Source organism: Telmatherina bonti, assembly GCF_933228915.1.
Source record: "Telmatherina bonti genome assembly, chromosome: 10".
In the NCBI taxonomy this organism is placed as follows: Eukaryota; Metazoa; Chordata; class Actinopteri; order Atheriniformes; family Telmatherinidae; genus Telmatherina; species Telmatherina bonti.
In genome coordinates, this window is record NC_136628.1 from 26,178,383 (window position 1) to 26,206,263 (window position 27,881).

The window sequence follows — 27,881 nt, forward strand, 5'->3', positions numbered from 1 at the left end:
CCTACAACATCATGCTGGATTGTAACCTCTCTGCATCTACATTCAGTTTTTGAGATTAGGTGGCGGAGGAGGTCAAGGCTTACTCAGAACAAATTAGGGACAGTACATTAACCTGGAATATACTGTATTTTATAGCTAAATGTGCAATCGGTCTTGAAGTTGGTTCTCAAACATTCAGTATTTATCAAAGTTGCACTTAGTTTTAAGTATTATTATAGTTTTATCATCTTTACTGACTTGCTTTTGGGGAATTAGGCTTTAAGATCTTTAAAGTCAGCCCAGGTAAAAGTCAGGTTGGTTTGTATCTTGTATATTTTTTTCTGTAAACCAGAAGATGGTGTCTTGTTAGCTTTCCTCAAATAGTGACTCATACCTAGTTGTTGCTAAGATGTCTGAGGGAATCTTCCATGTTATGGAAACACAGATAGCATCTTACTCATATGTACTTTTAGTGGGAGTGAATCATGTTATGTTCTTGTTTGTTTCCGAACTCCATTTTTTTTTTTTTTTTTTTTTTAAATGTATTCTTTGGTGATGTTCGCTGCCTCTTAAAGCTCATGAGTGCTTTAATATAAGTCATTTACAAATGTTCTCATGATGCAATGTCTTACGTTTCACATCGATGCTATACAACAGTATTGATTGTCGTCTCTTGCCAGGTGTCTTTATCAACCACCAGCCGGCGACAAGACGCAGTTTTAAATCGTGACTCAGTTAAATTGCAGTGAAGATTTGTTTACATAATTTATAAAGATATACTATGCACATTTATTCACTATCATAAATTAATCTTATCATTATTATTATATAAGTTTACGTTTAGAGGGAAAAAAATCTTGCAAAGTCTGCAACACTTTCCGTTTTTACCTGTCGGTAACACAGCAAGAAATGATCCCTTGCAGCCAAGTTCAGTAATAAACTATAGGGGGCAGCAGCGCACTAGACTTCGCTTTATGTTCACAAACGTCACGAAGAAGAGTCTGCTCTACGACTCTTTGCGACAGTTACCAAAGAGCCTCGAATGAGAGATAGAAACAGACACAAACTTGGCGTCACGGCACTGAAACTGGGTTGAGTCTTCATTCGCTTTAAATTAAAATAATTTGTATTCTTAATATAGATTTTACTCTGATAAAGCACAACAAAGAAGAACCAAAACATCGTCAAGGTATCTGTATTCTTACAAAATCTCACGTTTGAAACGGGTCCAACGTCACCTGAGACGCCATCTTTCTTGTGAACCCGCTATCCTATCAGTAGTGACCAATCTTCACCTGAAAAGTGTCTCTGCTATTACCCATCACTCCCCTGAAACGTATGACCTGTCTCTGGCCTTGGCGTGTAGTGTGGTGCTACTAATTGTCAGTGGTTACTGACTGCAGGACTTGATTAACTGTAACAAGCTTTCTGTCGGACTAGGCGGCTGGTAAAGCGGGAGCTGTCGCAGCAGAGTTGAGCCACGATGCTGAAATGTAGGACTGTATGGAAGAAGCTTGCACCACTTGCTAGAGCCTCATCAACTGTGTGCCGGCAGAATGTGAGAAGAGCAGGTAAGTGAACTAACTTACCCTACCTACTAACTACCCACACATTAGTGAAACTAAACACGACAACATAACCCTTCATGTTAAAACACCAGATAGCGTTTTGTCTAGCTGGCTTAGCTCACATCAACTAGTCCGACCTTTGTATTTGTATTGGAAAGCTTGCTGGCTAATTAGCTAATATTCACAATTCAGTCACTTGTTCATTTAATTTCTGTATTTGTCAGGAATACGTGAAACTTATGAGAAACCAACACCGGAGCTTATGTATTTGTGATGCATGCAGTCATTACTGACTTGCACCACTTTGTGTGACCCATAAGATTTTTCATACTTTCATGGCTCGACTGTTATCAGGGAGATCACTTAACCCCCTGTCTGTGACTTTGAAAAAAATACCTGCACTAAACGACTTTAAGGCATACTAGCCAGGTTTTTGTACTAGAGGGAAATTATTCTTGAGAGAGATAATTATGTGGGTAGTGTGCTATTTATAATCAACCTAATTTACAAGCACAGATGAGGCTCAGGGTATGACACCAGTGTGCTGTTCTTAATAGTTAAAAAGAAGTGTCAGATTTAACTCACGCAGCTATTTGGCAGCTTATTCATTATATATATATGTGTGTGTGTGTGTGTGTGTGTGTGTGTAAAAATCTATCTATCTGATAGATAGGTGTGTGTATATATATATATATATATATATATATAGATATATATAGATATATATATATATATAGATATATATAGATATATATAGAAATATAGATATATATAGAAATATAGATATATAGATATAGATATATATAGATATATAAATATATAGATATAGATATCTATATATCTATATATAGATATATAGATATCTATATATAGATATATAGATATCTATATATCTATATATAGATATCTATATATCTATATATAGATAGATAGATAGATATGTACTTACTGCTATCTGTATGGCTATGATTCTTCTGCCCATATATAATTGTCATGACTCAACAGCTTTCAATAACTAGTTTATTGTTTTTCTGCTCATCCCATTTAAGGTTGCAGTCACCTTTGTATTTTTCTGCTTGTTTGTGAACATCGTTCTCTCACTGTTTTTTTTTAATTTTTAAAAATTTTTTTTATATATATTTCATTAAAAGTCATAGACAGTCAACCTGTACCTATTATATCCAATCAACATGCGTAACCTTTTCTAATGCACCACTTATTTAAAATTTTTAAGCAAATCTCTGCTTTGGTTGTATTTGTAAGTATTGTTAAAATGATGCAGCAATTTTTCCTGTTGATTTCAGGACTGAACAATGGCAGAATACCAACCAGTGTGCCTACGGCTCACATGTCCTCTGGACCGGCGGGGGGAGGTGGGGACAACTTAAAGTATGCCCTCCTGGTTGGATTAGCTGGCATTGGTGGCTTAACATATGTGAGTAAACACAATTTCATAACAAGTGTCTATTGATTTTTTTTATTTTTTTTAATTTATTTTTTTTTATTTTTTTATCAGTACTATTTATTTTGGCCTTATTTATGTATGTATACATTGAAGATGATGGATAAAAATCTAAATGTTTGGTTTACATTGTATAGAATTTATCAGGTTTAATCCAGCAGCTCTGTGCCTGTTTGTTGTTACATCTGATAGTCAGTGCTGAATTTGACTGGCAGATTTGGACATTCACACTAACTGGAAGTGACCTATTGAAATGTTGTGCTTTTAAATTTCTCAGGCTATCATCACGGTGAAGGGAGACCAGAAAAGATATGAGAAGCGTATTGCAGAAATTGAATCCAGACCATCTAAAGCTACAACAGATGTCCAACCTAAGGCCCCTGGTGAGCTGGTTTTCCAAACTGAAGTTGTTTTCACACTTGCACTGGAGTCTTTAACTGTTCTAGAGATGTTGGGAAGTGGTAACATGTGAGAACACAAAAGCCTGTAACAAAAAAAAAATAAATAGATTTCCCACTCAGCCCGCTCTAGTGAAATCTCTTGAACATACTATATGCAACCACTGAGTGAGTTCAGCAAGTGTGCATGCTGGTGTTTGTTGCTTTTGTTGCATAATACATGGTGCATTGATATTGACACATGAGCCTTACCTGCTATTTTTGACCCGTTGGAAAGAAATTCACATTTTCATTTTATTTTTGTGTTTCAGCTGTAGAAGCCAGTGAGCCTGAGGAGGGTGAGTAGTTTCTTTGCTATGTCGCAGAGTTGTTTATAAGAAGCAGTAAGACTCCACAATAATACAGTTGCAAAATGATGAGCCCATGATATAAATCACAGTTTCACTTCAGCTTTGACTGAAGGTTTTGTGTCAAACCTTAGTTTAAGGTTATTTGGTCTGACTGGATCAGCTGATTCTGCAGCGTGTAGTTCAGCTTCCTCTTTATTTCCATGCAAACTGCAGATTTTTAAAATTCAAAACAATCAAGCTTCAAAGACACATTATGCAACTTTCTGACCTTAAAACTCGGCGTTCCGGACTTGTTTGATGACACATCTATCATGTGTATTTCTGGAGCTGCTGCTGCTCAGCAATATACAACCTTTTCATCCGGGACGCTGTGTGACGTTGCAGCAGAGTTTTGCTTCACACGAGAAAACACACTGACTGTTTTGAAGACACAACAAGAAAATTAGAAGAGAGAAAGTGACAAAACAAGAGTTCTCATAAGATAGTTTTTTGCTGGCTGGAGACAGCTGACAGGTCAGGTAGGATGCAGGATGGATGCTGAATCAATAGGGGGCATGTGGAGGGAAAATGGCAAAAGTTCTGTGGTGTACCTTTAAAACTTTACTTTAATTAGTAATGTATTAGTCAAAATTCACTGAGTAACCATTAACACAAGCGCCAGTTGCTTCATACTGTTGATTATAGACTTCTTACTTTGAGAATCAGCTGAGAATTTCATAGACTTGTAGTTTTAGATTTGTGGTCACTTTTCTTTCAGCTGTTCCTGAACCAGAGCCCGAAGCAGCGCCTTCACCCGAAGAGCCGAGCCCACCGGCTGAGGTTGCAGCACCAGGTGCTGATGTTGAAGCTGTGGCTCATGATGCTGAAGTAGCAGCCTCCAGTCAAACAACGGAGCCGCCCCCAGGTTGTCTGAATTCTGTTTTTAATTTTTTATTTCTTCATTTACCCATGCATGTTTAAGTCTGCCTCCGGTATACAATATGCATTTGAGCCAAAAATAGCAAACATGGAATAAGTGATTGTATTTATAAGTATGTTGCAGATAGATGTGTTTTAAATGGTGACACCATCTGGTTAAGTCGGGTATTTCAAAATAAAATAAAGGGGAGCAGGCTGGAAACACAGTTTTGTGCTGAGAACATATTTTATCCCGGATGTGTCTAAACTTGTCTTACCTGTGTGAATGTTATCTAGATTAAGCAGATAGTTACTGCATGAACTGTGTCATTGCCTTTGTGACGCATGCCTTAATTTTTCTGTCCTAACACTAAAAAACTGACTTAACATTTTTTACAGCAGCATTTGGAAACTTAAGTGGACACATCTGTGTTTTTTGTGGGTCTCTTAGTTGAAAATAATGTTATTATTCCAAGTATGTTGGCTCTGCGCTGTCATATTTGTTTAACAAGATGAGCTCAATTCTGTCTGTTACTTTCTGACTCTTATACTTTGTGTAACACAGTCTTTGTTGAGCACTGACCTGTTTTTAGTCTATGTGGTAATCTTTACAACTGGCTGCTGCATAGAGTATGTAAGCATGTCATTCAAATATCTGCTCTCTGTTGGCTGATATTTTGTCCAGAGAGAATATCTCTGGAATTTGGCAGCTTCCAGTTGTCATTGTCTTAATATCTTTCCTTGGGAAAAGCATGGATCTAGGTCATCTTCACCTTTTCATTTTAGACTTAAACTTAGAAACTAATACTTTAAATTGCGTCAGCAGCAGATGAGCCTTTGGTCGAAGCATCGACTGAAGAGGCAGCAGCATCACCAGCTGCTGTACCTGTAATTGAGGAGGGTAAGAGTTATACTTCCAGGTGTTATTAGTAGTGTGAATGCTCTCCAGAATATTTCCCTTGGAAAAGCATGGATCCTGGTTATCTTAACCCTTTTATAAGAGATTTATAGTTTGATGAATTATACTTTGCAGCAGATGAGCCTGTGGTAGAATCACCAGTAGAAGCAGCAGCACCAGCTGCTGCACTTGTAGTTGAAGACGGTAAGACTTGTGCAGAAATTACTTTTTTTTTTTCTTTCAAATTATGCTTGCAGTTTTCCATATTTATATCAAAGTCTGACATAGACACAGACTACAGCTGTATTTTTTTTTTGTAAAAAAAAAAGTTAGAGGTTCATATCTAAGATTACCACTGTACTACCAGAACCATCACCCCCCTCTGAGCCACCCCCAGCAGAGCTTTCAGAACAAGAGCCAGCCCCAACAGCAGTTGAGGAGAGTGGTAAGGACTCAGACTTGTGCATGGAAGCAATGATAAACATAATCCTCATTTGAAGGTTATTTTTTCCTTACTTTCACTGGTTAATGATGCAGCTATACTAACAGAACCTGCAGCAGCAGCAGCAGGACCTCCTGCAGCAGAGCCGCCCGAGCCTCAGCCTGAAGTTGTAGCCGAGAGTGGTAAGACCTTAGTCCAGCTTCGGTTGGGCAGGGGAAGTGGGCAGACATGACACCATACTTTTAACTCCCCCCCTTTTTTTTTTTTTTTAACGTTAATCTCAAACCACCTTCTTTCTTATTTCCATGGTTTACATTTTTTCTTATTACAGCTCTTCTGCAGACCTGCTCATGTCTTTTTCAAGCATAACTTATAATGATAAAGGTTAAGCTCACTGGTGTGATTTTAATTCTTTTGTCTAGCAGGTCCGTTTACTGTGAATGGGTGTGTTCATGTTAGCCATGAGACGAGATCATGAATTGATTGTTTCTTCTTTTGTGTTTTTTGCTCTTGCTCTTTCTTCTGTTTCCCATCATCTTCTGCCCTTGCTTGCTGATCTCTCATAAACTGCAGCAGCAGACTCCACACCTGCCTCTGCCAAGGTGCCATCACATGCCCCCTACCTCCTTATTGGGGGAGGGACTGCCTCTTTCGCTGCAGCACGGTCTATTAGAGCCCGAGATCCTGGTGCCACGGTCAGTTGCGTTTTTTTTCTTCACACTGAATGCAGCTTATTAACCTCACTTTGGTTTGTTTCAGAGATTTTTTGAATGCATCTATATTTTTGCTGTCAGGTACTGATTGTGACTGACGAGCCAGACCTTCCTTATATGAGGCCGCCTCTTTCTAAAGAGCTGTGGTTCTCTGATGATCCCAGCGTGACGGAAACGCTGCGTTTCAAACAGTGGAATGGAAAAGAAAGAAGGTGTGTTGTAAAGGTTCTTCTGGGATTTTAGCATGGGCAATTCCAGCGTTATGGATGTTACGTTCGGATAAAAAATAAACTAAACATTGATAAGCCATTGATTTAAATTAGAAAATTGAATATACATATTTTAGTCACACTTATCGGGATAAAGATAAGCTTGCAATTTGAAATGTGAATAAAATGAAAAAATAAATAAAATGAATAAATTCATCTTCACTCTTTCTGTTATCTGTATTTACAGGTGTCAGACTGTTCTGTTCAATTTGATGAAATCTTAATAATACAGATAATTTTTCCTTTTGAAATCATCCCCTTTGAGTTGAACAACTCTTTGTGAGTTTAGCTGTTATCGGAGAGTATACGAGACGGATGTAACCATTATCACTTCCATCTGTGGAGTTTTAAAATTAAGCACGTGCTCAGTTGCATTTTAACAACATGATGTTGTTTTAATGTAAAAAGAAACTGCTTTAAATAATTTCTAATTGTTTTAGTTTGTGAGATGTAACAACTTTTAATGATATTAATGCCACGTATGTCTTCTTGACAGTATCTATTTCCAGCCACCATCATTCTACGTTAAGCCAGAAGAGTTTGATAGTGCAGAAAATGGAGGAGTGGCTGTTCTAACAAGTAAAAAGGTTGGTTTAATGTTTTAAGACTTTTTTGTTCAAGCAGGGAGGGGTACAACATGCAGCTTAATGAACTGGTTTGTCCTGGTTTTATTTTTAGAAGTCCTCCCAGCCTTCTGTAACCAGTTGAGCCTCCTGACTGCCTGTAGTTCTCTTTGTTTGTTTGTAGTAAAGCTGTAATATAACTTAAGAGGATGATGTAATTAATAGTATGGGTGATGAATGATGCTTTTTCTAAATCTAAGCTCTTGCGCATGTGTATGTCATAAACTTGTTTATAAAACAGACTTTTGTGTTTCAGGTGGTTCATATGGATGTGAGGGGAAACAAAGTAAAACTAGATGACAATACTGAGATTTCATATGATAAGTGTTTGATTGCGACAGGTAAGGAGCTTCATTCATTTTCATTTTTCAGTGGGCGGCTTTGTGTGGATGGGATTTAATTTGGACTTTTGCTTTCAGGCGGCATTCCAAGAAATCTACAGGTCGTTGAAAGAGCGGGAGAGGAAGTGATGAAGAGGACAACTTTGTTCCGCAAGGTCAGTATTTAGCCACAAGAGGGAGGCAGCTGTGCTTCAGTTTGGACGTGAATGTTTTGACTATTTTCGGGTATAGTTGGAGGATGTCATGATGTTATTTGGGAATGTTAGTCACCATTCAGTGAATTTAAGTATTGTCACAATCTCCAGGAGATGCAAAATTCCTCTGATAAAATGATTAAGCTTAATTAAAAACTTAAATTTGATCTAAAAGCATTGAAAAATACTTTTTTTTTTATAATAGATCGAGGACTTCAAATCTCTGGAAAAGGTCTCCAGAAACATTAACTCCATCACAATCATTGGAGGCGGCTTCCTGGGCAGCGAGCTGGCCTGTGCCCTGGGCAGAAGATGTAAGTCTGCATGTTGTGCTGACAAATGATCAGAATAATAATTATCTGGTTATTTGTAAGAGTGAACTTGTTGCTTGGTTGTCACTCATCCACTTCCCTGTTTTTTGTTTTTTTTTTGCTTCTAGCAACTGAGTCTGGATTGGAGGTGATCCAGATGTTTCCTGAGAAGGGCAACATGGGGAAAGTGCTGCCTGAGTATCTGAGCAACTGGACAACAGAAAAAGTCAAGAGAGGTTCGACTTTTTGTAAAACCTGGTTGATGGTCACAAAAAAAGTATTTCTCTGTTGTATGTAATTGTTTCTTTGTTTATTCTCTTAGAGGGCGTGAAAGTCATCTCAGAAGCACTGGTGAAATCTGTGAAATACAAAGACGATAAGTTAGAAATCCATCTGAAGGATGGTCGATTGGTGGGTTCACATTTCTGCTAAATTTAGCTGAAACAAGGACATGAGAGATGCTTGCTGCTTATCTTGTACTTCATGTTGCAGGTGAAAACAGATCACATTGTGGCAGCCGTTGGCCTGGAACCAAATGTAGACCTTGCTAAGTCTGCAGGTCTGGAGGTGGACTCTGACTTCGGTGGATATCGAGTCAACGCAGAGCTGCAAGCGAGGTCCAATATTTGGGTGGTAAGTTAAACCATATGCAGCAGCAGCACAACTTTTTATCAAAGTTGGTCAGAGTTTTTAAATCAGTTGATATCAAATATAAATGTTTATGACGTTAAGAATAAGTTGACTTAATTATAGTTTACAAAGGAGGTCAAGGTGAGCTGCATACAAAGTGTTGCTTGTTATGATTATCAATTCATTCATTAATTACAGCTGCATCTTAGGAGTAAATTAAGTAATGGTTCTAAGATGCTGCAACACATTCCTGGTTATTATGCGTATGCTGCTGATTTCTCCCAAGTTGAGAATGACTGTTAATAATAAAATAAATGATTAAAAATTATATTGGGTTGCATGAAAATCTTTACTAAACAATAGTAAACACAAACGATCGCCAATCACATAAAATACAGTTTTCCAAATTATTCTGCATAACAGTGTCAAAATGTTTAATAGTTTGTAAAGAAACGAATGTACACCTTTAATATTTATTGCATCATGTAGAAGGTAATGTTTCTAAAAACAAATAAACATTTTCACAGATCCAGTTCCACGTTAACATAAAACCACTTATTTGGTATTATCGTCACATCTCTCTCTTTTCCATCAAGCTTGAAAATAGTTTCTGTCTGGATCTAATTTGATGAGATCAAAATGTCCTCCCAAAGTTCCTGTTAGCAGGTCTCCGACTTGCCAGCCTCAAAGATCTTCCTTTCATGGATGCTCCACAGGTTCAGTCGGGTTGAAATCAGAGGATGATGGTGATCACGTCATGACTTTTTCTTCCTTTACACCAAGGGTGCCCACAGTCGGTCTGCAAGGCCGCAGTCCTGCAGGTTTTCCATGTTTCCCTCTTTCAACACACCTGACTTCTGGGAAATGGATCCAACAGCCAATGAAGTTCTGTACAGCGAGTGATTAGTTTGAGTCAGGTGTGTTGGAACAGGGATACATGGAAAACCTGCAGGATTGAGTCCCCCGAAGCCCGGAGCTGGACATCCCTGCTTTAAAACCCAAAGGAGGCAAATATTCAATGCTATTTTTATCAGAAGGGGATCACCTCAGGCAGCTAAACCTCTTCTTCCTGAGGCCCATTTTTTTCTTTCTCCCTTCTGAAATGACATGCTCAGAATAAATAAAACCACCTTCTTCCTTATGTAAACTACCAGGACCTCCACGATTCATTTCAAACAAAGGCAAAGCTGTAAGAAAACATAAAAGGAAGGGTTTTTTTTTTCTCAGGTGGAAAAATATGACTTAAAAAAAATCAAAGAAATATTTCTTTTTGCTGCTCTTTAGCTATTAACTTATGTAACAAATTGGAGATAGACATTTTTGTAATCAGCAGAATCTGCTCTCATATGACATACAGTTTGTAGGGTCTGTTTGAAATGGACAGTTCTGTTCTTGCGTTGATGTTACATGTCCATATAATTGCTTTGAGTTTTAATTGTGTTTTGTTTGGAAGGCATGCTTGGTACTTAGCTGAGTTTCTCCCTTTACTTTTGGTATACTACACATTAAGCTCTGTGCTTCCTTGGCTGTGCAAAGATTTTCTGTACTGCATGTATGTGGTGTCCCTCTGTACAGGGGATGTTTTTTGCAGAAGAGGCTAAAGGAGCCAACCATCTTCTTCCCTATTATTCCAACTTGCTGCACTACCACTTTACTGATTTTCCAGCTTTAAGGTGACCATCCAGAACTCCATCTATCTGGACCATCCTGTATAGCCTTCATCAGTGAATAAAACCATTTGAAAACGAGTATTCATGTGTTTCTGAGTCTACTGCAAACATTTCTCTTTGTGAGCTTTGGTCAGGGGTGGTTGACCAAAGCTGTATGCAAAATTACAAGCTTCCCAACCATCCTGTATGTAGAAGTTCTTGGAAATCCACAGACACCAGCAGCTTCAAATACCTGCTTCCTGCTCATCAGTGGCTTTTTTTAACAGTTGCTCTCTCAATACAATGTATTTCCAGGTCACTAGTTTTCTTGGTGTGCCTGATGATGACGACAACTTGAAAGAGTGTACAATGCAGATCCAGTGCAGCCCTGACTTTCAGCTTTTATTAGTTAATTGAGGTTTATTGTTTGAATAAAACACAAATTTGCTTTTTTTGCATGGAATAAAGGTTACATTTTCCAGTTAGCACTGTTTAACCTCCATCCTCTCTGTTTTTAATCAGGCAGGAGATGCTGCTTGTTTCTATGACATCAGATTGGGCCGCAGACGAGTGGAGCACCACGATCATGCTGTTGTGAGTGGAAGACTAGCAGGAGAGAACATGACTGGAGCCAGCAAACCCTACTGGCATCAGTCTATGTTCTGGTAAGCATTTGGTTATTTCTTCTTTGTTACCTTAGCATGTGGTTATATTAGGTTACAAATTCCAAATGATATTTTCCAAATGGTGGTTTTGGCTCCATGTCCAGTAACCAGTTTTTAAGTGAAAATGAAATCAAGTAATTGAGGAAGTACAGTACCATGTGAATTTGTGTGTTTATTGCACTGCTTGCCAATAGGATACGAGCAATGGGACAGCATGTACAATTCTACAAATGTCTCAGAAGTAATGCTTTTAGAATTCAGGAAACATGCAAGAGTTTAAAAAAAGAAAGAATGGATGATGATACAGTTTCCACATTCAGCTACATTCTTAGAATGTCTTAATATATTTTCATATATTAATTTATATTCATATTCTACGTCATGCCTGGCTTGAGGGAAAGAACTTGGCCTTATGTGCCAAATCCTTAGACTGACCCACATCACTCTCCACATGTCTTCTACTGCCTGCAGAGGAGGTCATAGACTTTGCCAACACCAAGCCAGAAGGAATTTTCTATGTAACTGAGAAGTGGGTAGAAAGTGGGTCAGTATACCACTGTGTAGTTGCAGTCCAATGAAAAGCAAACATATCCTGGAAGACAAAAGCCAGAGTTGCTCTGGTCTATGCAGTACAGAAGGGATCTGGAGCCTAAAGTTGTCTCGCAAAGCGCCATTCATACGTACATTGTCTCTGTAAATGGTGGAACTTAAAGCACCTTTTTGCAGTTATCATTTTGATGGAGCAGTGAGGGTTAAGATGCGTTGACCCACACATTAAGTCAGACCTACAGGGAAGTGCCCTTATCTTATCACTGGCACGCCTGCTGTGTTCACATCCTGGTTTGTCTAAATGTATGAATGCAGAAACAGCGGGACAGAACCACCACTGCCTCTGTGATGCAGAATAGCTTCCACTGTAATGTGGATGGTGGCCATATTTCCTAGAAGCTCCATGCTTCAAATCATGGCTGGGTCTTTTCTGTGTGGAGTAGATATGTTCTTCTCGTGCATGTATGGGTTATTTCCCTGTGTTCTCCAGCTTCCAGACACGGTTCAGAAAGATGCAAGTTTGGTTAACGTCACCATTAGGAGTGACTTAAAGGGGTGCTGTTATGGTATTCTGAGTTTTCTGAGCTTTCTACAGTGTTACAGTGTTGGATCCTCATCAGACGTGAACTACACTGTTTTTTATCACCTAAACGCATGTTTATGTTTGAGTTTGAGTTCCAGCACGCCGTTCGGTTTCCATGGCGACGAAAAACGTGTTGTTTTAGAGAGTTTTTTCTACTTGGAAATCTTTGTGACGTCCCGGGGGATAAGGTTCGGTGATTGGTTACCTTGTACTGGTTAACTAGGGCATGTACAAATACATCAGGTGGGTGGAAAACGTCGGATAAAGTTATTTCCAACGATGGCTGGTGAGTTTACCAAAGAGAGACATCCTGCTGCATTCGTTGTTGTGGGTTGCTGTTTTCCACTTCGTTTTCAGGGTCTGATTCAGGTTCCAACATGCAGGGCTGTATGCTATGTGTTGACATTGTATTTTGTTTTTTTATTGAGTTCATATTAGCCTAATCCTTCTGTTTATGAGACGTTACAATGACGGCGAAAGCAGGTGTGCTCCCGATGTAGTGCAGTGGTGGGAGGCGGGGCTTAATGCGGAAGAGTCTCAATCCACTCGTTTTGCCCACAGGCTGATCTGACAGCCTACGGAGAGGGTCGGTCTGAAGTAAATAAAGCGATTTGTGACAATAACTCGATCAATCCCAGCCCTTCTGGTCTCAGAAATAAAAATAAACTAGCCTGAAATGCACATAATAGTTCCACTTTAACAAAAACACAAAATTAAAAATTGCACAGTTAAATCCAGTATTTCTCTATTAGGACGATAGTAAATATGTTCTTCAAGTCTTTTTCCTCAGGGTGTTTTGGGAAGTTACTTTGAAAATCAGTCAATTCCTAACTTGTAATTGAAAGATGAAACTGCTTAAAACTATTTTTGGGATTCTCTTACTACCTGTCTGTTTACTTACTACCTGTCGGCTTAAAGGCATGACTGAGCTGAGATGTTGCTTTCTTACAGGAGTGACCTGGGTCCTGATGTTGGTTATGAAGCTATTGGTATCGTTGACAGCAGCTTACCAACAGTAGGAGTGTTTGCCAAAGCCACTGCCAAGGACACACCCAAAGCTGCTACTGAGAAGTCAGGTAACTACATTTACTATTTGTTATTATCATGATATATTTTCTCTCATAAAGAAAAAAAAAAGTCCTGAATAGCCATATTTATTTATTTATTTTAGTTATTTCAATTGACATTGCACTATTACAGTGTCTTGTTTATCAAGTGAGAAACGTAGAGACAAATAGCTCTTCGTCTTCCAGCAGTGAAGACCAAGAGCTGTCAAATTTACACACTAATGGAAAGCATTGAAGAACTGTTAATACAACAATAAAGTAAATTAATGTCATTCATTCAATAAATGTTCTGCCGTTTTGCATTTATTGTAAAATACAGCGACCTCTCTGCTCCTGAGAAAAGTGCAGCGTGGGCATGGACCATAACAGCTGACCTCTGAAGAGCCAGTATATAACACAGTGGTCAGCCAGCAGTAGATAGTCTGCAACTCGTGTTTAAACATTACAAACAACTTTACATCAGCGTAAGCAACATGATTGGTTGTCAACTCAGACTGTCATACATGCTTACATGTCATTCTTAATGTATAAATGTAAGAGTTTGGTTCAATATATTAAACATGTTGGTGGTATTTCCACAGTCTGAAAAGGTGCATCTAAAACAGGGGTGTCCAGCTCTGGTCCTCCATGGCCACAAACCTGCTGGTTTTCCATGTATCCCAGCTCCAACATACCTGATTCTTTGTGCACATCTTCATTGGCTGTTGGATCTATTTAATGGAAGCCAGATGTGTTGGAACAGGGATACATGAAAAACCTACAGGACCTCAAGGACTGACTTTAGACACCCTTGTTCTACAAAGTTTATCTTTGCAACTTTCAAGTCTGTTAAACTGCAAAAGTAAATGTAGTCATATATTACTATCTAATTAAAACATTTTTATTGTACTTAAAAGCAAGCAAAGCTCATCTACTGTCATTGAATGCATATATTAAGATTTAACATGTGTTAATGGGACTTTCTGATCAAATAAAGAGCTGAGTTTTATAATAACAGGGTCTGTTTGACCTGTACTGTTTAATCAGCACATGTAGTTACAGCAGGAGCAGTACACCGCTGGGCATATTTTTAATATTAACTAACTACACCAAAATGCTAATATCTTTTAATGAGGTTAAATTAGTCCTGGACTTATTTTGGATTTGGATCAACCAGCTTGGTCATTTATTGGAATTTCAAAGCATGTAAACCAGTTTCAGTTGACTTAACAGAAACATGATCAGTTCTTACCCTAACATGGGTTTTCCAGGGACTGGAATCCGATCGGAGAGCGAAACAGAGGACACGGCCACCAGCGCGGTGGCCTCTGCAACGCCTGCTCCTGCTGTGGAGCATAAAGACGACTATGGCAAAGGAGTCATCTTCTACGTAAGAGACAAAGTGGTGGTTGGCATCATCCTGTGGAACGTATTCAACAGAATGCCCATTGCAAGAAAGGTTAGTTCTAGCTTTATACTTTGTTTTATCAAGGACCAAAGTATATGTTGGGTTACTACTATTCATTTTTTCATTTTGTTTATTTGCAGATAATTAAAGACGGAGAAGAACATGCAGACCTGAATGAAGTGGCCAAGTTGTTTAACATCCATGAGGATTAAGATGATGGCGCTGCACGCTCAGGGGAACGAGTTATTCGTCATATGAAAACTGAACTCTGGCAGTGATTGCCACTTTCATTGCAAAACAACTGGTCATGGAAACCAAATGGGAGGGAGGATCAATGTAAATTAAATTATGAATCTGAAATATTTTCATATTTGTATCTGCTGCGCTTTCTATTGTTTTAGTCTTTTTTTTTTTTTGTTCTTTAGTTTGTTTGTTTTTTTTAATTTCATCAAGAGAACTTGCCGTCTTGTCTTCATTTCACCCCATTTGTGTGATTGTATCCCCCCCCCACCAGGCTGAAATGCCCCCCTCTGTGTGATCAGAGCAGCTTCTTCCAAGAAAAGCTGCAATAAAAGCTATTTTTAAATCTGAGTGAACAAATTGTTTTCAGTTTTGCCTCAAGATAATAGCAGTGATAAACAGATAAGTTGACCTGCATTTTGTGCTGTGATTGTTTCAGTGGTTGTTTAGCTCATTTGGCTTCAGTTCTTCTGTCCCGGAGCATTTCAGTCTGGGTGTGAAGGTCTAAAGAGTTACTATAGTAACGTGCAGCTCATGGTGTCCCTACCTTAAAACGGTGCGGGTACACTGATGGCTAAACTCGGCTACTAGACATGTGGGTTAGACGGAAACAAGCGGTTGAGTAAATGGAGCACCTGATAAGTGTATTTTACAAAATGTGGAAGTCCTTTAGGAACTCCATTGTTCACGCCAACAAAATAACACTGAAATGAAGCTTGGCCTACTTTTCCCTGTCCGGGGGTAAAAATGAGCAAGCAAGCAGAAATGTTTCTTTTCTTTTTGTTGGGGGGGCTTGTTATTACGATGACTCTCATGTTTTATATTTTCACACGTTCTTGATCTCATTTGACACAGTGGTCTCCAGAGCATGGTATGGAAAGGGGCTTTCAAGTGTGAGGCAAACACGTGCCGCTGCAACATCCCATTGCATCCTTTGACATTAATTTTACATGAGTAAATGGCTGAACTGCTGCATCCTCTGTATGGAGGAATAAACATGAGCTTTCACATTTGTATTTGAATTTGTTTGACAATTTAGAGATGAGATAATTGGATCGGAAATGTCTGCCAGTACAAATAAAGGGAAGCAATCTCTGGATGTGTAGTGGCAATACAAAAGATGTTGCATTTGAATTAATTGGGATTTAATGCCTTAGTCTCATTTTGCTTGTAAAATTAATGCCGTAAATCGTGTAAAGTTTTAGATCTGTAGATGAATAATTCTAGGTGTGACCAAATTGGAGTAATTGAGAATGTTTTTTTTTTAGTTATTCAATATTGACTTTGTTTACTTGGGTATTTAAATTTAAAATAATTTGACAGCTGCAAACTGATCTAAAAATGCACAACTTAGTCCTTGTTTTTATATCTTATAAAAGTCATGTAATCTAATGGCTTTGTTGTTTTTTTGTTTTTTTTTTAGCAAAGAAAACTGATCAAAAATGTAAATCCAAATGCATTAAAATGTGAATCTTAAACTGTCCAAAATCAACGCGGGGCTAATTTGCTATAAAAAGGGTGCTGTCCCTTTAAATACTCCTGCTGTAGTTCTTTCAGCATTCATATGGACATAAAAAAGAGACCAAGCTTGAAGTCATCCACACAAACACACAGGAAAAAAAAAAACTTCTCTGGGATTTTGAATTATATAGCAGCAGCTTCCTGTATTTTACACCTGCATGGAGGGAGGGAGGCTCATCTGAGCCCAGAAGACCGACTGACTGGGAGCGCAACAAGAAGTTCCTTGTTTATCTGCCCTTTTTTTTCTCCCCCCACTTCACATTTCAGTTCTTCTCTCATCATCTGCTTTATCTACCAGCTGAGAATGCTGCTGCACTGCTTATGTTGGCTGTGGGCTTCATTTATATTTCTTCTACAAGGCAGGTAAGAAAAAACAAAATATTTTAAGCGTAACGCGTTGAAGCAAGTGTTATATTTAGGCTGCATTTTTCTTTGGCATCTTTCTCGTGCATCTGTTGGATTTAATGTGATTTGACACCTTTGGCTGTGCAAAATGATGCGACAAGAGATGAGTGCTTTTTTTTTTTCTTTTACTAAGAGGCTTGTCAACAATAGTTTTCTTGAAGTGAGAAGCAATGAGTTAAATATTTTATCTGTAATTAACAAAACTGTTCGGCTAAGTGAAAATATTCTGTGCAGAATGAAGGATTGCTGCAAAGAAACTCATTTGACAAGAATTTTCCAGTTTCAAAAGTCTCTTATAAATTTAGTTCAGTTTGGTATTCAGCTGTGCTCTGAGTTGAGCACAGCTGAGTAAGCAGGACACTTTTAACTGAGAAAATGTAGGAGATGGTAGACTAAAGTTAATGTTGCAGCTAAAGCCCTACTTCCACCTCTTGCACCTTTCATTTAAATTGGGAATATTAGATCTTAAAAGTGACAGATGTGGGGGGAAAAAAAACCAAAGCCAAAAGGAAAGAACTGAAAAGTCAGCTGGTCGTCTCGTCACCTGGCAGGTCTGTGCTCTGTAAGGAGATAAAGTTCCCCAGCAGGGCACCCAAGCCCCCCTCTCCATCTGACTTTCTGGACAAACTAATGGGACGGACATCTGGCTACGATGCTCGCATCCGACCAAATTTCAAAGGTGAGCACACTGTGGCGTGCACTTGTAGCTCCTTCCGCTGGACAGGTGTGACAGTGTGCTGCTCGATTTGTATCCGAGCAGCCAAGTAGCACAAATCATTCACAGATGGGCCAGAATTTAGAGATGCTGCCGGCTACAATGTTTACACGTTATTTTTTCCTTTTTTTTTTTTTTTTGTCATGAATTGTTGCTGTTTTTGTGTTGACCCACAGCCTGGGGTTCTGATTTTCTTTATCAGATTGTATTCTGACAGAAATGTGCAGTCACCCTTGCATGTTACCCCACAGGCCTATTTCAGTCCCATCTTGATCCCTGCATGTGAGTGAAGCCAGCAGATTCTCTCTGACACACTTCACCCTCTGTCTCTGGGGTCGCATTTCATATTTATTTCATACTTGCTCCACATTCTTGTCAGTGCATGCTGGGTAAATCCCAACCAATTATCTATAAATACACTAATGTAACTAAAGCAAAATCAATAAATTATTGCTTGTGGAAATGAGTCATTGAATAATTTAAACTTTCAGTGGTCGACAGATGGACTACGCTAATGGGAGTGTTCTGGAAATGACAACACAATTTCATGCTGGTTATCTTGAATGTGTCTGTTTATCAGGATGTTACATGGCTCATTATGAAGGAAACAAGCAGATGTTGCTTTACAGGAACGCTTTGCTCCCTCCTCCGTTGGCACTTTGCGTAGTCTACTTTGCAAACATCACATGTGGTACTTAAGAAACTGGTGTTACTCTGTTTGATGACAGTTTGCTTCTGCCAGGTCCTCCTGTCAATGTCACCTGCAACATCTTCATCAACAGCTTTGGATCCATCACTGAAACGACCATGGTGAGCCGTTTCTGCTTGATTGCATGTCTATGATAACCTTAAATATTGGATGGATTTAAACCAGGATTTTATTTCTCTGTATCTGTCTTGTTGTTTGAAGCATTGACCTCTTCAGCTTTTAATAAAGTAGACTTAAAGATCTTTCCCATCCAGTAGCTTCTGCTTGCACTACCTGCAAGGCTGTGACTGTCATGCACAATTCGCGTTGCACAACTACTGTCCTGATTATTTTCATCTTTCTGAATCACTTAGGAGAGAGTAAAAGTGATGCCTGCAAATGGCAAGGCTCTTAAAGGCATCTGTGTGTAGCAGACTGATTTCTCCAGTCAGTTTCATGTCACATTATTATTTCATATTAGATTTGCGTCTTTATATCCGAGTTGCAAGTTGTTATATTTCATATTTACCACTCAAAATAATAACATCCCTCCTTTGGTACAAATGTAACTGCTCTACTGAATCTTGTCACAAAACATTGGAGCAATGAAAGATGTATTTGCCATCCTTTACTCACAACGTTTAAAGCAGAGCAGAGCAAAGCAGTGCAAAGACACAATGCAAACCCTGCAATTAGTACGGCTGAGTAAATGTATGTCAGAGCTGGCATTAAAATGCATATAAAGTACTATACATTAGAGAGTAGATCATTTCAAAATAAATGGATTTCAATCAAACCGTTGTGGACAAAGTATTCAGATTCTTTACGTTGGTAGAAGTACTGATAATATTAATAATCATACTGCATTATTGGTTATTATCCTTCTACTATCTACTTTCTACTCTATCTTTTATGTGAACTAGCAGTGAAATATCACCGAGGTGATGATGTTAAAGTATTTTCTCCTGACTATTTTATTTAATATACTTTATTATATTAAAGTATATTATATTATATTATAGTCATTTTAATCCCTTTATTATCAGCATGTTCCTGTTGGTGGAGTTCATTTAATCTGCTTGTCTTGTGTATGAGGACAAAGAGTTCTGACAGCTCTCAGATCTTTCTTTTTGTGTGTGTGCATGATACATTAAATTATTCAATTCAGGTGGTCAAAAAAAAAAAAAAAACTTGAAAAACTTGACTGTGGTTTAAAAATACCTGGCGATTCAAATAAAGCCTGTTATTTTATCCCTGTGTATAGTCTTCATCTTAGCAATGAGTATTAGCTGAACTAAAACTGAGGAAAAAATACATGAAACATAAAGGAGAAAAGAATAGAAACAGAATTTCAGAACTGAATACAGCAAGTAATTCCCATTATTATAGTTACTGCTTCTTCTATCTACAGAAATGACCTTATTGTTGTATTTCGTATACGTCATGTATGAGGTTGGATTTTTTAAATATTAGTTAATAACATAGTAACACAATGTGATCTACAAATAAATCTTTTCTAACTCACAACTGAATTAAAACTCTTTGGGATCTGCTCCAACATCACAAGCAGCATCATAAATCACGTCAATGTGCTGTACAGATGATGATAATCTAATGTTAAGAATGTTTTTATTTATTGTAATTATTAACTTAATCATTTTCATTGCTGGCCACACCCCATTGAGAACAAACAGCACTGGCTGCTGTTTAATGTGTGATGTGTTTAGAATCCTGTTTTCTTTTCCAAGAAGGGCATTAAGACTAGGAGGAGACAGGTTGGACCCAGGAAGGAGCCACCAGCAGATCTGTAAAGAAATAGCTGAGGCAGAGGTTGTGGCGGTGCAGCGGGGCAAACGCAGGCTTGGCGAAGGTTGTCCTGTCAGGAAATGGAATTCTTCTGATTGAAAAAAATGAAGTTTATACAAAAAACAGGAACATTAATATCCAAAACTGATACTTCCACTAGGTAAGGCAACGGTCTGGCGATGAGTGTACAAATAGGATCTTAGGTAGGTTGGCTGAGCTGAATCTCACATTAACCCCACCGACATGACACCCAGCAGGAAGTCCAAGCCACAAAGGCAGCAAAACAAAGAGACCAAAAAAAAGCAAAAAAAAAAAAAGCCAAAAAGAAACAAGATTCCTGACACAGACAAATGGAAGACACATCCTTGTGTCGAATAGTGTTCCTACCTTTCACACTGTATTGAGGAATCTTACAAATAAAGCCATGTGTTGATTAATGGACTTAAAAAACATAATTATAATGGTTTTGACTGAGCCAACACTAAGTAACACAAGACATTGCTTCCTTTTTGGAGGAACTGGAAAAAGTGCCTATTCCTACAGAGACTGTCATAATATTATTCAGAGATTTTTTTATTTTTTTTATTTTAATATTGATGTTGATTGATTGATATTTATTGTTGTTGATATGGTGGTGACATTTCATTTCTACATTATCGAATGAACTAGAGAGACTCGGAAAACCCTGCTGAGCTATAATAGTGCTCACTGACTCATGTGGTTTATATTCAAATATTTGACTTGTAAACCATGCAATTATTTTCCTGTCTTGTCCTCAGTCTCTGATTGTTTAACCTGTTGCCTCATAGAAATGAACAGAGACAGTTCATGCAGATAATCTGACACATCTACCTCTTTAGAGTTTAGTCATTTGATAAACATTTCTGGGTCGCTTCTCTGCCTTTAGTAAAAGCTCATGTTTTATGCTGCTAAAACATGACTGTCATTAGATTAGGGTAAATTAGAATCTCTAAATGCCTTATTTTTCAGCTCATTACATAACTTCAGCCAGACTTTTTCCATCTGTCATCTAAAGCCTGTGTTAAATAAGAAACTATCCTTTATTTATGTTCCCTGTGGAAGGTGCATGGTGAGGGCCTTATTTGTTGATTTATTCAAGTTTAGAGTAAAGAGCACTTTTGCATTTTCTAAAATATCTCTAAGTAGAAGCCATCAAAATTTAATTGATAAAATTGTGAGTGGAGTTTGCTGTCATTCAGGGAGTTAAGCACTTTGGTCCGTTTGTTGATGCTCCTGCTGTTTTGCCCACATTTAACCATTTACTCTCACTCTCAATCCTACACCAGAATTACTGCAGGAAGATTAACTTAAGCAAGACATGAAAATGTTTCTGAACACATGTAAATACTTACATGCATCTACTGCGTTATGAACCCGTTTGCTCTATTTTAAGTGCATTTTCTGACCTTATGTCCGTACCACAGGATTATCGGCTTAATGTATTTCTACGTCAGCAATGGAATGACCCGCGGCTGGCATATAAAGAGTATCCAGATGACTCTTTGGACTTGGACCCCTCCATGTTGGACTCCATTTGGAAACCTGACCTGTTCTTTGCAAACGAAAAAGGTGCAAACTTTCACGAGGTTACAACAGACAACAAACTGCTTCGGATTTTCCAGAATGGAAACGTCCTCTACAGCATCAGGTGAACAGGATGCTTTTTTTTTTTTTAAGAGGGAGCCTGACCTAGTAACCTACCAGGATAACCCTCTACTGGTGATTAAAAATGTTTGTCAGGTTTTGCTGTTTATATGAACTTCCGCCTCTAAGAGCTGTAGTGAAAACCTCTAGGCAAACTGTGTGGTCCACTACGTGTTTGTCTCACTCCAGTTCAGCTCAGTAGTAATTGTACTGTCCAGCACACTCTGTGAACAAGTTCACGTTAAACTGTATCTGCAGGCTACAATAAATCAGGTCAGTAATGTGTCACTAAAGCAGTGGTGAACTGTAGCGTAATGGTACAGTTATAATTAGAATATAAGAAATGAGAAGCAGTGTCTAAAGCTCCATTATCACCTCTATTAGACATGAATGTAATAATCTGTTACTGAACTTTAAACATAACCTTTGACCCTAAAGGTCAAGATTTGAACAAAACAACAACCTGCTAATGAAATAACATCGTCATAAAGAATAATAAATAGTAAATATAATGACATTTATGGTTTCATTTACTCACGTAGCTGCAGTTTCTCTGCAGTATTGCTCATCAGTGTGAAAGGCCTCACTTGTACTCGTTGGCATCAAAAGAGGGATTCCACTTAAAAATGAGCAGTGACACACTCCATGACTCAACTCAGGATGCTGTAACAGATATACACATACTAAATACTGAGGTGTTTTTCCTTTAATGAGCTGCATAGATCATGAAGAAGAGAACTTGAGATACACTATGTATGTATATTTAGTTTCTCTCTTTTTTTTTTTATTTTATTTTATTTTTTACTGATAATGAGATGTTTTCACTGCAATGGACTGGCAACGTGTCCAGGGTGTACCCCACCTCCCGCCCACAGAATGCTGGAATAGGCTACAGCTCACCCACGATCCTTAATCAGAATACACATTTCTAATTATGAATGAATGAATGAAATATTTTCAGCCCATCTTACATCAAGTCTAGCATAAAGGCTGGCATGTTGTGTGTCAGCACCTGTCAATCATCTGCAGCTTGCATGACACGCAGTGGAATAGAAAGCTGAAGAGGAGGACAGGTGCCAGAGAGGTTTGAGCTGTTCGATGTGACCTTTTAATGTAGGGTGCAAAAAGTGGCACCAAGCAGAACAGCGCTGCAGGATTTAGAGGTGCTGGTTGGCTGGGTACCCACTCACCTTTTTCCTCCATTGGGTTTGGATGTGCATGTAACGCCTTTCTGTACATCATCCAAACACCATTAAGACTTTGCTTCCTGTTTTCCAGGCTGACACTTACACTCTCCTGCCCCATGGATTTGAAAAACTTTCCAATGGACAGCCAGACGTGTACGATGCAGCTTGAAAGCTGTGAGTTCATCTTTCAAGGCAGGCTGAAAAAACATTCTGAACAGACTTTGTCATAAACTTAGTGAAAACTGCGCTCCTTCTCTCTGAATCCTAGTTGGTTACACCATGAATGACCTTATTTTTGAGTGGCTGGATGTTGGAGCAGTGCAGGTGGCTGATGACCTAATGCTACCTCAGTTTGTGCTAAAAGAGGAGAAAGGTCTTGGTTACTGCACCAAACACTACAACACAGGTATGTAACTCATTGGTAGGACCTGCTGTCCAATTCCTCTGTAATTACCATCAACCTCTGAGACTTTGTTTGGACATGTGACTCTTTCCATTGTTAGGTAAATTTACCTGTATTGAGGTCAAATTCTACCTGGAGCGCCAAATGGGCTACTACCTGATCCAGATGTACATACCAAGCCTCCTGACTGTTATCCTGTCCTGGGTGTCGTTCTGGATCAACATGGATGCAGCTCCGGCCAGAGTGGGGCTGGGAATCACTACCGTCCTCACCATGACGACACAGAGCTCAGGCTCCAGGGCCTCCCTACCAAAGGTCAGTTTCAATTGCTTTACTGAATAGAATATAATTAGATTAACTTATTTTATGATGCCTTAAAGGGAAAAACAAAATGGCCATTTGAACTACTTGCTGGACCCATTATTTGGACTGAACTTTTTTCAAGTTCTGGAGGGAAGGATATTTGAAACAATGTATTTTGCTGGGAAACAGCTTTTAACTGAGAGGCATATTTTTGGACCAGTTGTGAGGCAGTTAGTTTCATTAATTATGACGGCAAATATTAACTCAGCAAGGTTTGATTTGCCAAATTTGTATAATGTCAATAAAATGCAGCAGCAGGAGCTCCTGTTTAGAGCCACACTGAGCTTCATCACAGTTAGTTATTGCATTTTATCATTAAAATATTCCTTTCCGATTATGTAACCCATCATTAATCGTAATGCTATTATATAATTTTACAAAATGTTCCACCCATCTGGCATCAGTAATGATGAATAAATGCATCATAGTGAGTCTTGTGACACTCGGACGACAGAGTATTCATGCCTTTGGACCCACTTAAAGTGTGTGGTGGGGTACGTGTATGCAAAGACATCCCCTTCTACTTCATTCCTCTAGTTTATCTTATGCTGCAATGATTTATATGTATTTGGGCAGCAAGCTTTGGCCAGAGGGGTGAAAAAAAGCATGCCACCGTCAATATGCAGTGACTATAAACACACTGGGATCAGTTCAAATCAGATATAAAAACAAACCAAAAAAGAAACAAATAAAAGTAAATATACAAAAGAATAAATAATCATGTTTGGTTTATTTCAGGTGGTTCTTCTCACCAACTGTAAATGTGTTTGGTTTAGTCACATGATTTGTGTGTATAATAATACCATGAGGCTGAGCTTGTTAAATCAGCCTGGTTGAAGCAGCCATTATGTAGGATCATAGTGACACATGCAACCAATGGAAGTATGATCAGGACATTTTCAAAAACTGGTTTTCTCAAACCCATTGTCATCAAAATTGGCACAGATGTTTTTTAATTTCAGCCTCTCATAAGAGTCTTAGAACTTCGGGATCATTTACAGATTATGGGCATCAAGGGCAAAATCAGCAGAAAAGCCACCGAACAGGTTGTGAGTTATACACATTGTTGTTCTTTGTCCATGTGTCTTACATGTGAGATGGGAGGGGATACTCTTACTCATTGTTTTTGGTCATGTCACAAGTTGCAAAAACATTGGAGTGATATCTTACTGGAAATGGAGAAGATATTTAGAGTTATGGTGGAAAGGGACCCGGGGACTCCCAAGCAGAGCCATAACACTTCAATATAAGAATATTGTGCTTTGATTTGTGCTGCAAGGAAGAAAGCTTTACAGCAACAAAACCCCAGCTGTTAACGGATGGAAGAGAGTGCTATTGGATTTGGTGCCACTGGACTACTTAACATGTACTTAAAGGTGGAGTATGTAAGATTTTCAATATTTAAATAAAAATTAACTAATAAAATAACTACAATCATAATTAGATAGTTTTTTGAACATGTAGGTTCCAGTCTGCCCATATTTGATGTGTTATTAAATTGCAAGTTTAATTAATGACAAATGACAAAAAGCACTTTTTTTTTTCACTGGTAGGCAAACATTTAAGAAGGGCCTTTGTCATACATACTCCACAAGACAGACTTCTTTCAAATCTGGAAACCTTATCTAGCTGTTCTAGTGAAGTAAGAGTATCCTGTGTATTGGAAAGATGATCATTATATTACACCTATTTGTTGTGTAACATCAAATGGAGGCTGCTAAAAGCAGAAAAAAGTCATTTTCCTTTCAGTGCTCGAAGCACTGAACACGAACTAATTAAGTTGTTATGGCAACTTTGTGCCGGTGAACAACTCGTGCAGTCATTGCTGCATGCAGTCCTAAATACATTATCAGTGTTAATGCTCACTGATTAATTTTTTTCCCATGGTTGGGCAGGTATCGTACGTCAAAGCCATAGACATCTGGATGGCAGTGTGTCTACTTTTCGTGTTTGCCGCACTGCTGGAGTATGCAGCTGTTAACTTTGTTTCACGCCAGCATAAGGAGTTCTTCAGACTGAGGAAGAAGCTCAAAGAGCAACAGCGACCAAGAACTGTGAGTGCAACTCACCCACTCAGCCCCTCGGGCAGCTGTCACCTGCTATTCACTGTGCCCAGCTATGCAACAGTTCAGCTGCATGCCGCGCTCCTACAGGGAAATGCTGACAGCACTGACCTGTAATTAATTCAAGTTACCTTATTTTGCTGTTGACAGAGTGTTCTCAACATCTTGCTGCCTCACACTGAATATCAGGAAAAGAATGTAGGGGAGCAAAAAACAGCCCAAAACCATCTTTACAGGCAAATCCTTTTTTAAAATGAGTAGTGTAACAGCAGCTGCAGGATTTATTTATTACGTTTTAATATTTATAGTACTGTACAAAAAACATCTGCTTCATACTTTGTGAAATAATCTAATGCAACGGAAATTCACTGATTAAATTCATGTTCTGTCTTGTCATCATCAGCAGGGGAGCAGTGACAGTAAGGCGAAGGGAAACAGCGCTGCTCATGGGAATGTGACCCAGCGGTGCAGCGCATGTGCCAGGGTATGTACTGTTGCAGCATTCAGTTAAACAGCAGCCAGTAACTGAGCTGACAGAATCAGTGCTAACTCTTGTGTTGTGTTTGTGTCTGACAGGAAGAGGAGCTGGCTCAGCAGGGTTTTCTGTTCCAAAGTCTTGGACTTGCACTATCAACAGAAGGTGCACCAGAAATGGATGCAACGCCAGTCTTTGCTGATCTACCTCCAGGTTTAGGTTTCTATGAAATCCGCCGGCGCTTTGTGGAACGGGCAAAAAGGATCGACACCATCTCCCGAGCTGTTTTTCCCATGAGCTTCCTCATGTTCAACGTACTGTACTGGCTCACCTACAAAGTTCTCAGACACGAGGATGTTCTAGCCATACTGTGAGGACACAGAGGCTGAGGACCATGAACACACCAGATACTTTCAGTTCTGCTCTCTTCACTGAAACATTTACAGACTCAGAGTCCTCAGCCAAGCCACGCAAGATGCTTTATGACTGCATGTCCGATGCCACTGGGAAATTCCATGACAAGGAAGAGTCCATCGGCGTCTTTAAATTTTTATTACTTCCAAAGAAATGCACTTTTTATTAGCACTGATGCTCTAAACATTACACATCAGTTTATAGTGTATGTGTACATTCAACATCAGTCAATTCACTTTTATGGAAACATTTCTGTACGTGTAATCACTGTAGCTTTACCTGCTTTTAGACCTCTGTAAGAAACAAGGTCGATGCTTCTGACTGTGCACTCGTTCTTACATTTTTTTTTTTTATAGATGACAGTGTCCAGAGGTAAAGGAGCATCGCTGAGACAAAACATATCACTAAAACCAGGGTCTGCACTTCAGAAGCTATGTTGTATTACTCAGTGTTACTTACAAGCCTTTCTTTACTTTCATTTTAAAATGTATAACACTGGGACTTACTGGTTTGTTGTTAAACAAATTTATCATAAAAAGAATTTAATTATTAAAGTACATCTGAAACCAAATAACTGTAAATATATCTGTAATAAAGACAAAAATCTATTTTATTTACTATAATTGTTTGGAAAATACAATCCCAGCTCTGAAAATATTGGAAAACTGAAACATTCATTCATTCATTCATTTTCCGAACCGCTTATTCCAATTCAGGGTCGCGGGGAAGCTGGAGCCTATCCCAGCCGGCTTTGGGCGACAGGCAGGGTACACCCTGGACAGCTCGCCAGTCCATCGCAGGGAAAAACTGAAACAGTATAAATGAAAATAAAATGTGATCATTTGCACAAATTAACCCATTAATGCAACATGTTCGCTGCAGTGGACACCTATTTAAATTCTGTTTTCTCATATATTTACAAGTGAGGAGGGTAAATTTACAATTTTGCCACATTAGTGGA

General features: G+C 38.6%; 2 protein-coding genes across 8 annotated transcripts; both read left to right on the forward strand.

The window, feature by feature from the left end:
• The first annotated feature begins 1,316 nt into the window (after window positions 1-1,316).
• On the forward strand, window positions 1,317-15,575 carry aifm1 (apoptosis inducing factor mitochondrion associated 1). Of its 7 annotated transcripts, none has more exons than XM_079247732.1 (22): window positions 1,317-1,550; window positions 2,852-2,982; window positions 3,287-3,392; window positions 3,719-3,745; window positions 4,515-4,661; window positions 5,481-5,555; window positions 5,688-5,756; window positions 5,920-5,997; window positions 6,090-6,176; window positions 6,568-6,689; window positions 6,789-6,919; window positions 7,473-7,563; window positions 7,856-7,940; window positions 8,019-8,095; window positions 8,340-8,448; window positions 8,574-8,681; window positions 8,768-8,856; window positions 8,938-9,078; window positions 11,247-11,389; window positions 13,473-13,597; window positions 14,839-15,026; window positions 15,116-15,575. In XM_079247732.1, the coding sequence occupies exons 1-22, from the start codon at window positions 1,463-1,465 to the stop codon at window positions 15,185-15,187; spliced, it is 2,289 nt and encodes a 762-aa protein (XP_079103858.1). In that variant the 5' UTR covers window positions 1,317-1,462; the 3' UTR covers window positions 15,188-15,575. The 7 variants fall into 7 exon arrangements, with proteins under 7 accessions (XP_079103858.1, XP_079103859.1, XP_079103860.1 ...); XM_079247733.1 differs by having other exon boundaries at window positions 6,571-6,689; XM_079247734.1 differs by having other exon boundaries at window positions 6,102-6,176.
• A 1,465-nt stretch (window positions 15,576-17,040) lies between these two features.
• LOC306761434 (glycine receptor subunit alpha-2-like) lies at window positions 17,041-26,880 on the forward strand (the record flags this gene model as incomplete). The annotated part of the gene is made up of 10 exons (XM_079247588.1): window positions 17,041-17,099; window positions 17,693-17,820; window positions 18,599-18,666; window positions 21,796-22,019; window positions 23,294-23,376; window positions 23,471-23,608; window positions 23,706-23,920; window positions 25,864-26,022; window positions 26,438-26,515; window positions 26,608-26,880. 10 exons carry the CDS (start codon window positions 17,041-17,043, stop codon window positions 26,878-26,880), a joined length of 1,425 nt encoding a protein of 474 aa, XP_079103714.1.
• Window positions 26,881-27,881: the final 1,001 nt, after the last annotated feature.

What these genes read in the sequence shown, in the direction of transcription:
- aifm1 (XM_079247732.1), top strand. Translation starts at nt 1,463, where the DNA reads ATGCTGAAATGTAGGACTGTATGGAAGAAGCTTGCACCACTTGCTAGA. An exon ending in TGTCCAACCTAAGGCCCCTG is followed by an intron (nt 3,393 to 3,718) that starts GTGAGCTGGTTT and finishes TTTGTGTTTCAG; the next exon opens with CTGTAGAAGCCAGTGAGCCT. An exon ending in CCCGAGATCCTGGTGCCACG is followed by an intron (nt 6,690 to 6,788) that starts GTCAGTTGCGTT and finishes TTTTGCTGTCAG; the next exon opens with GTACTGATTGTGACTGACGA.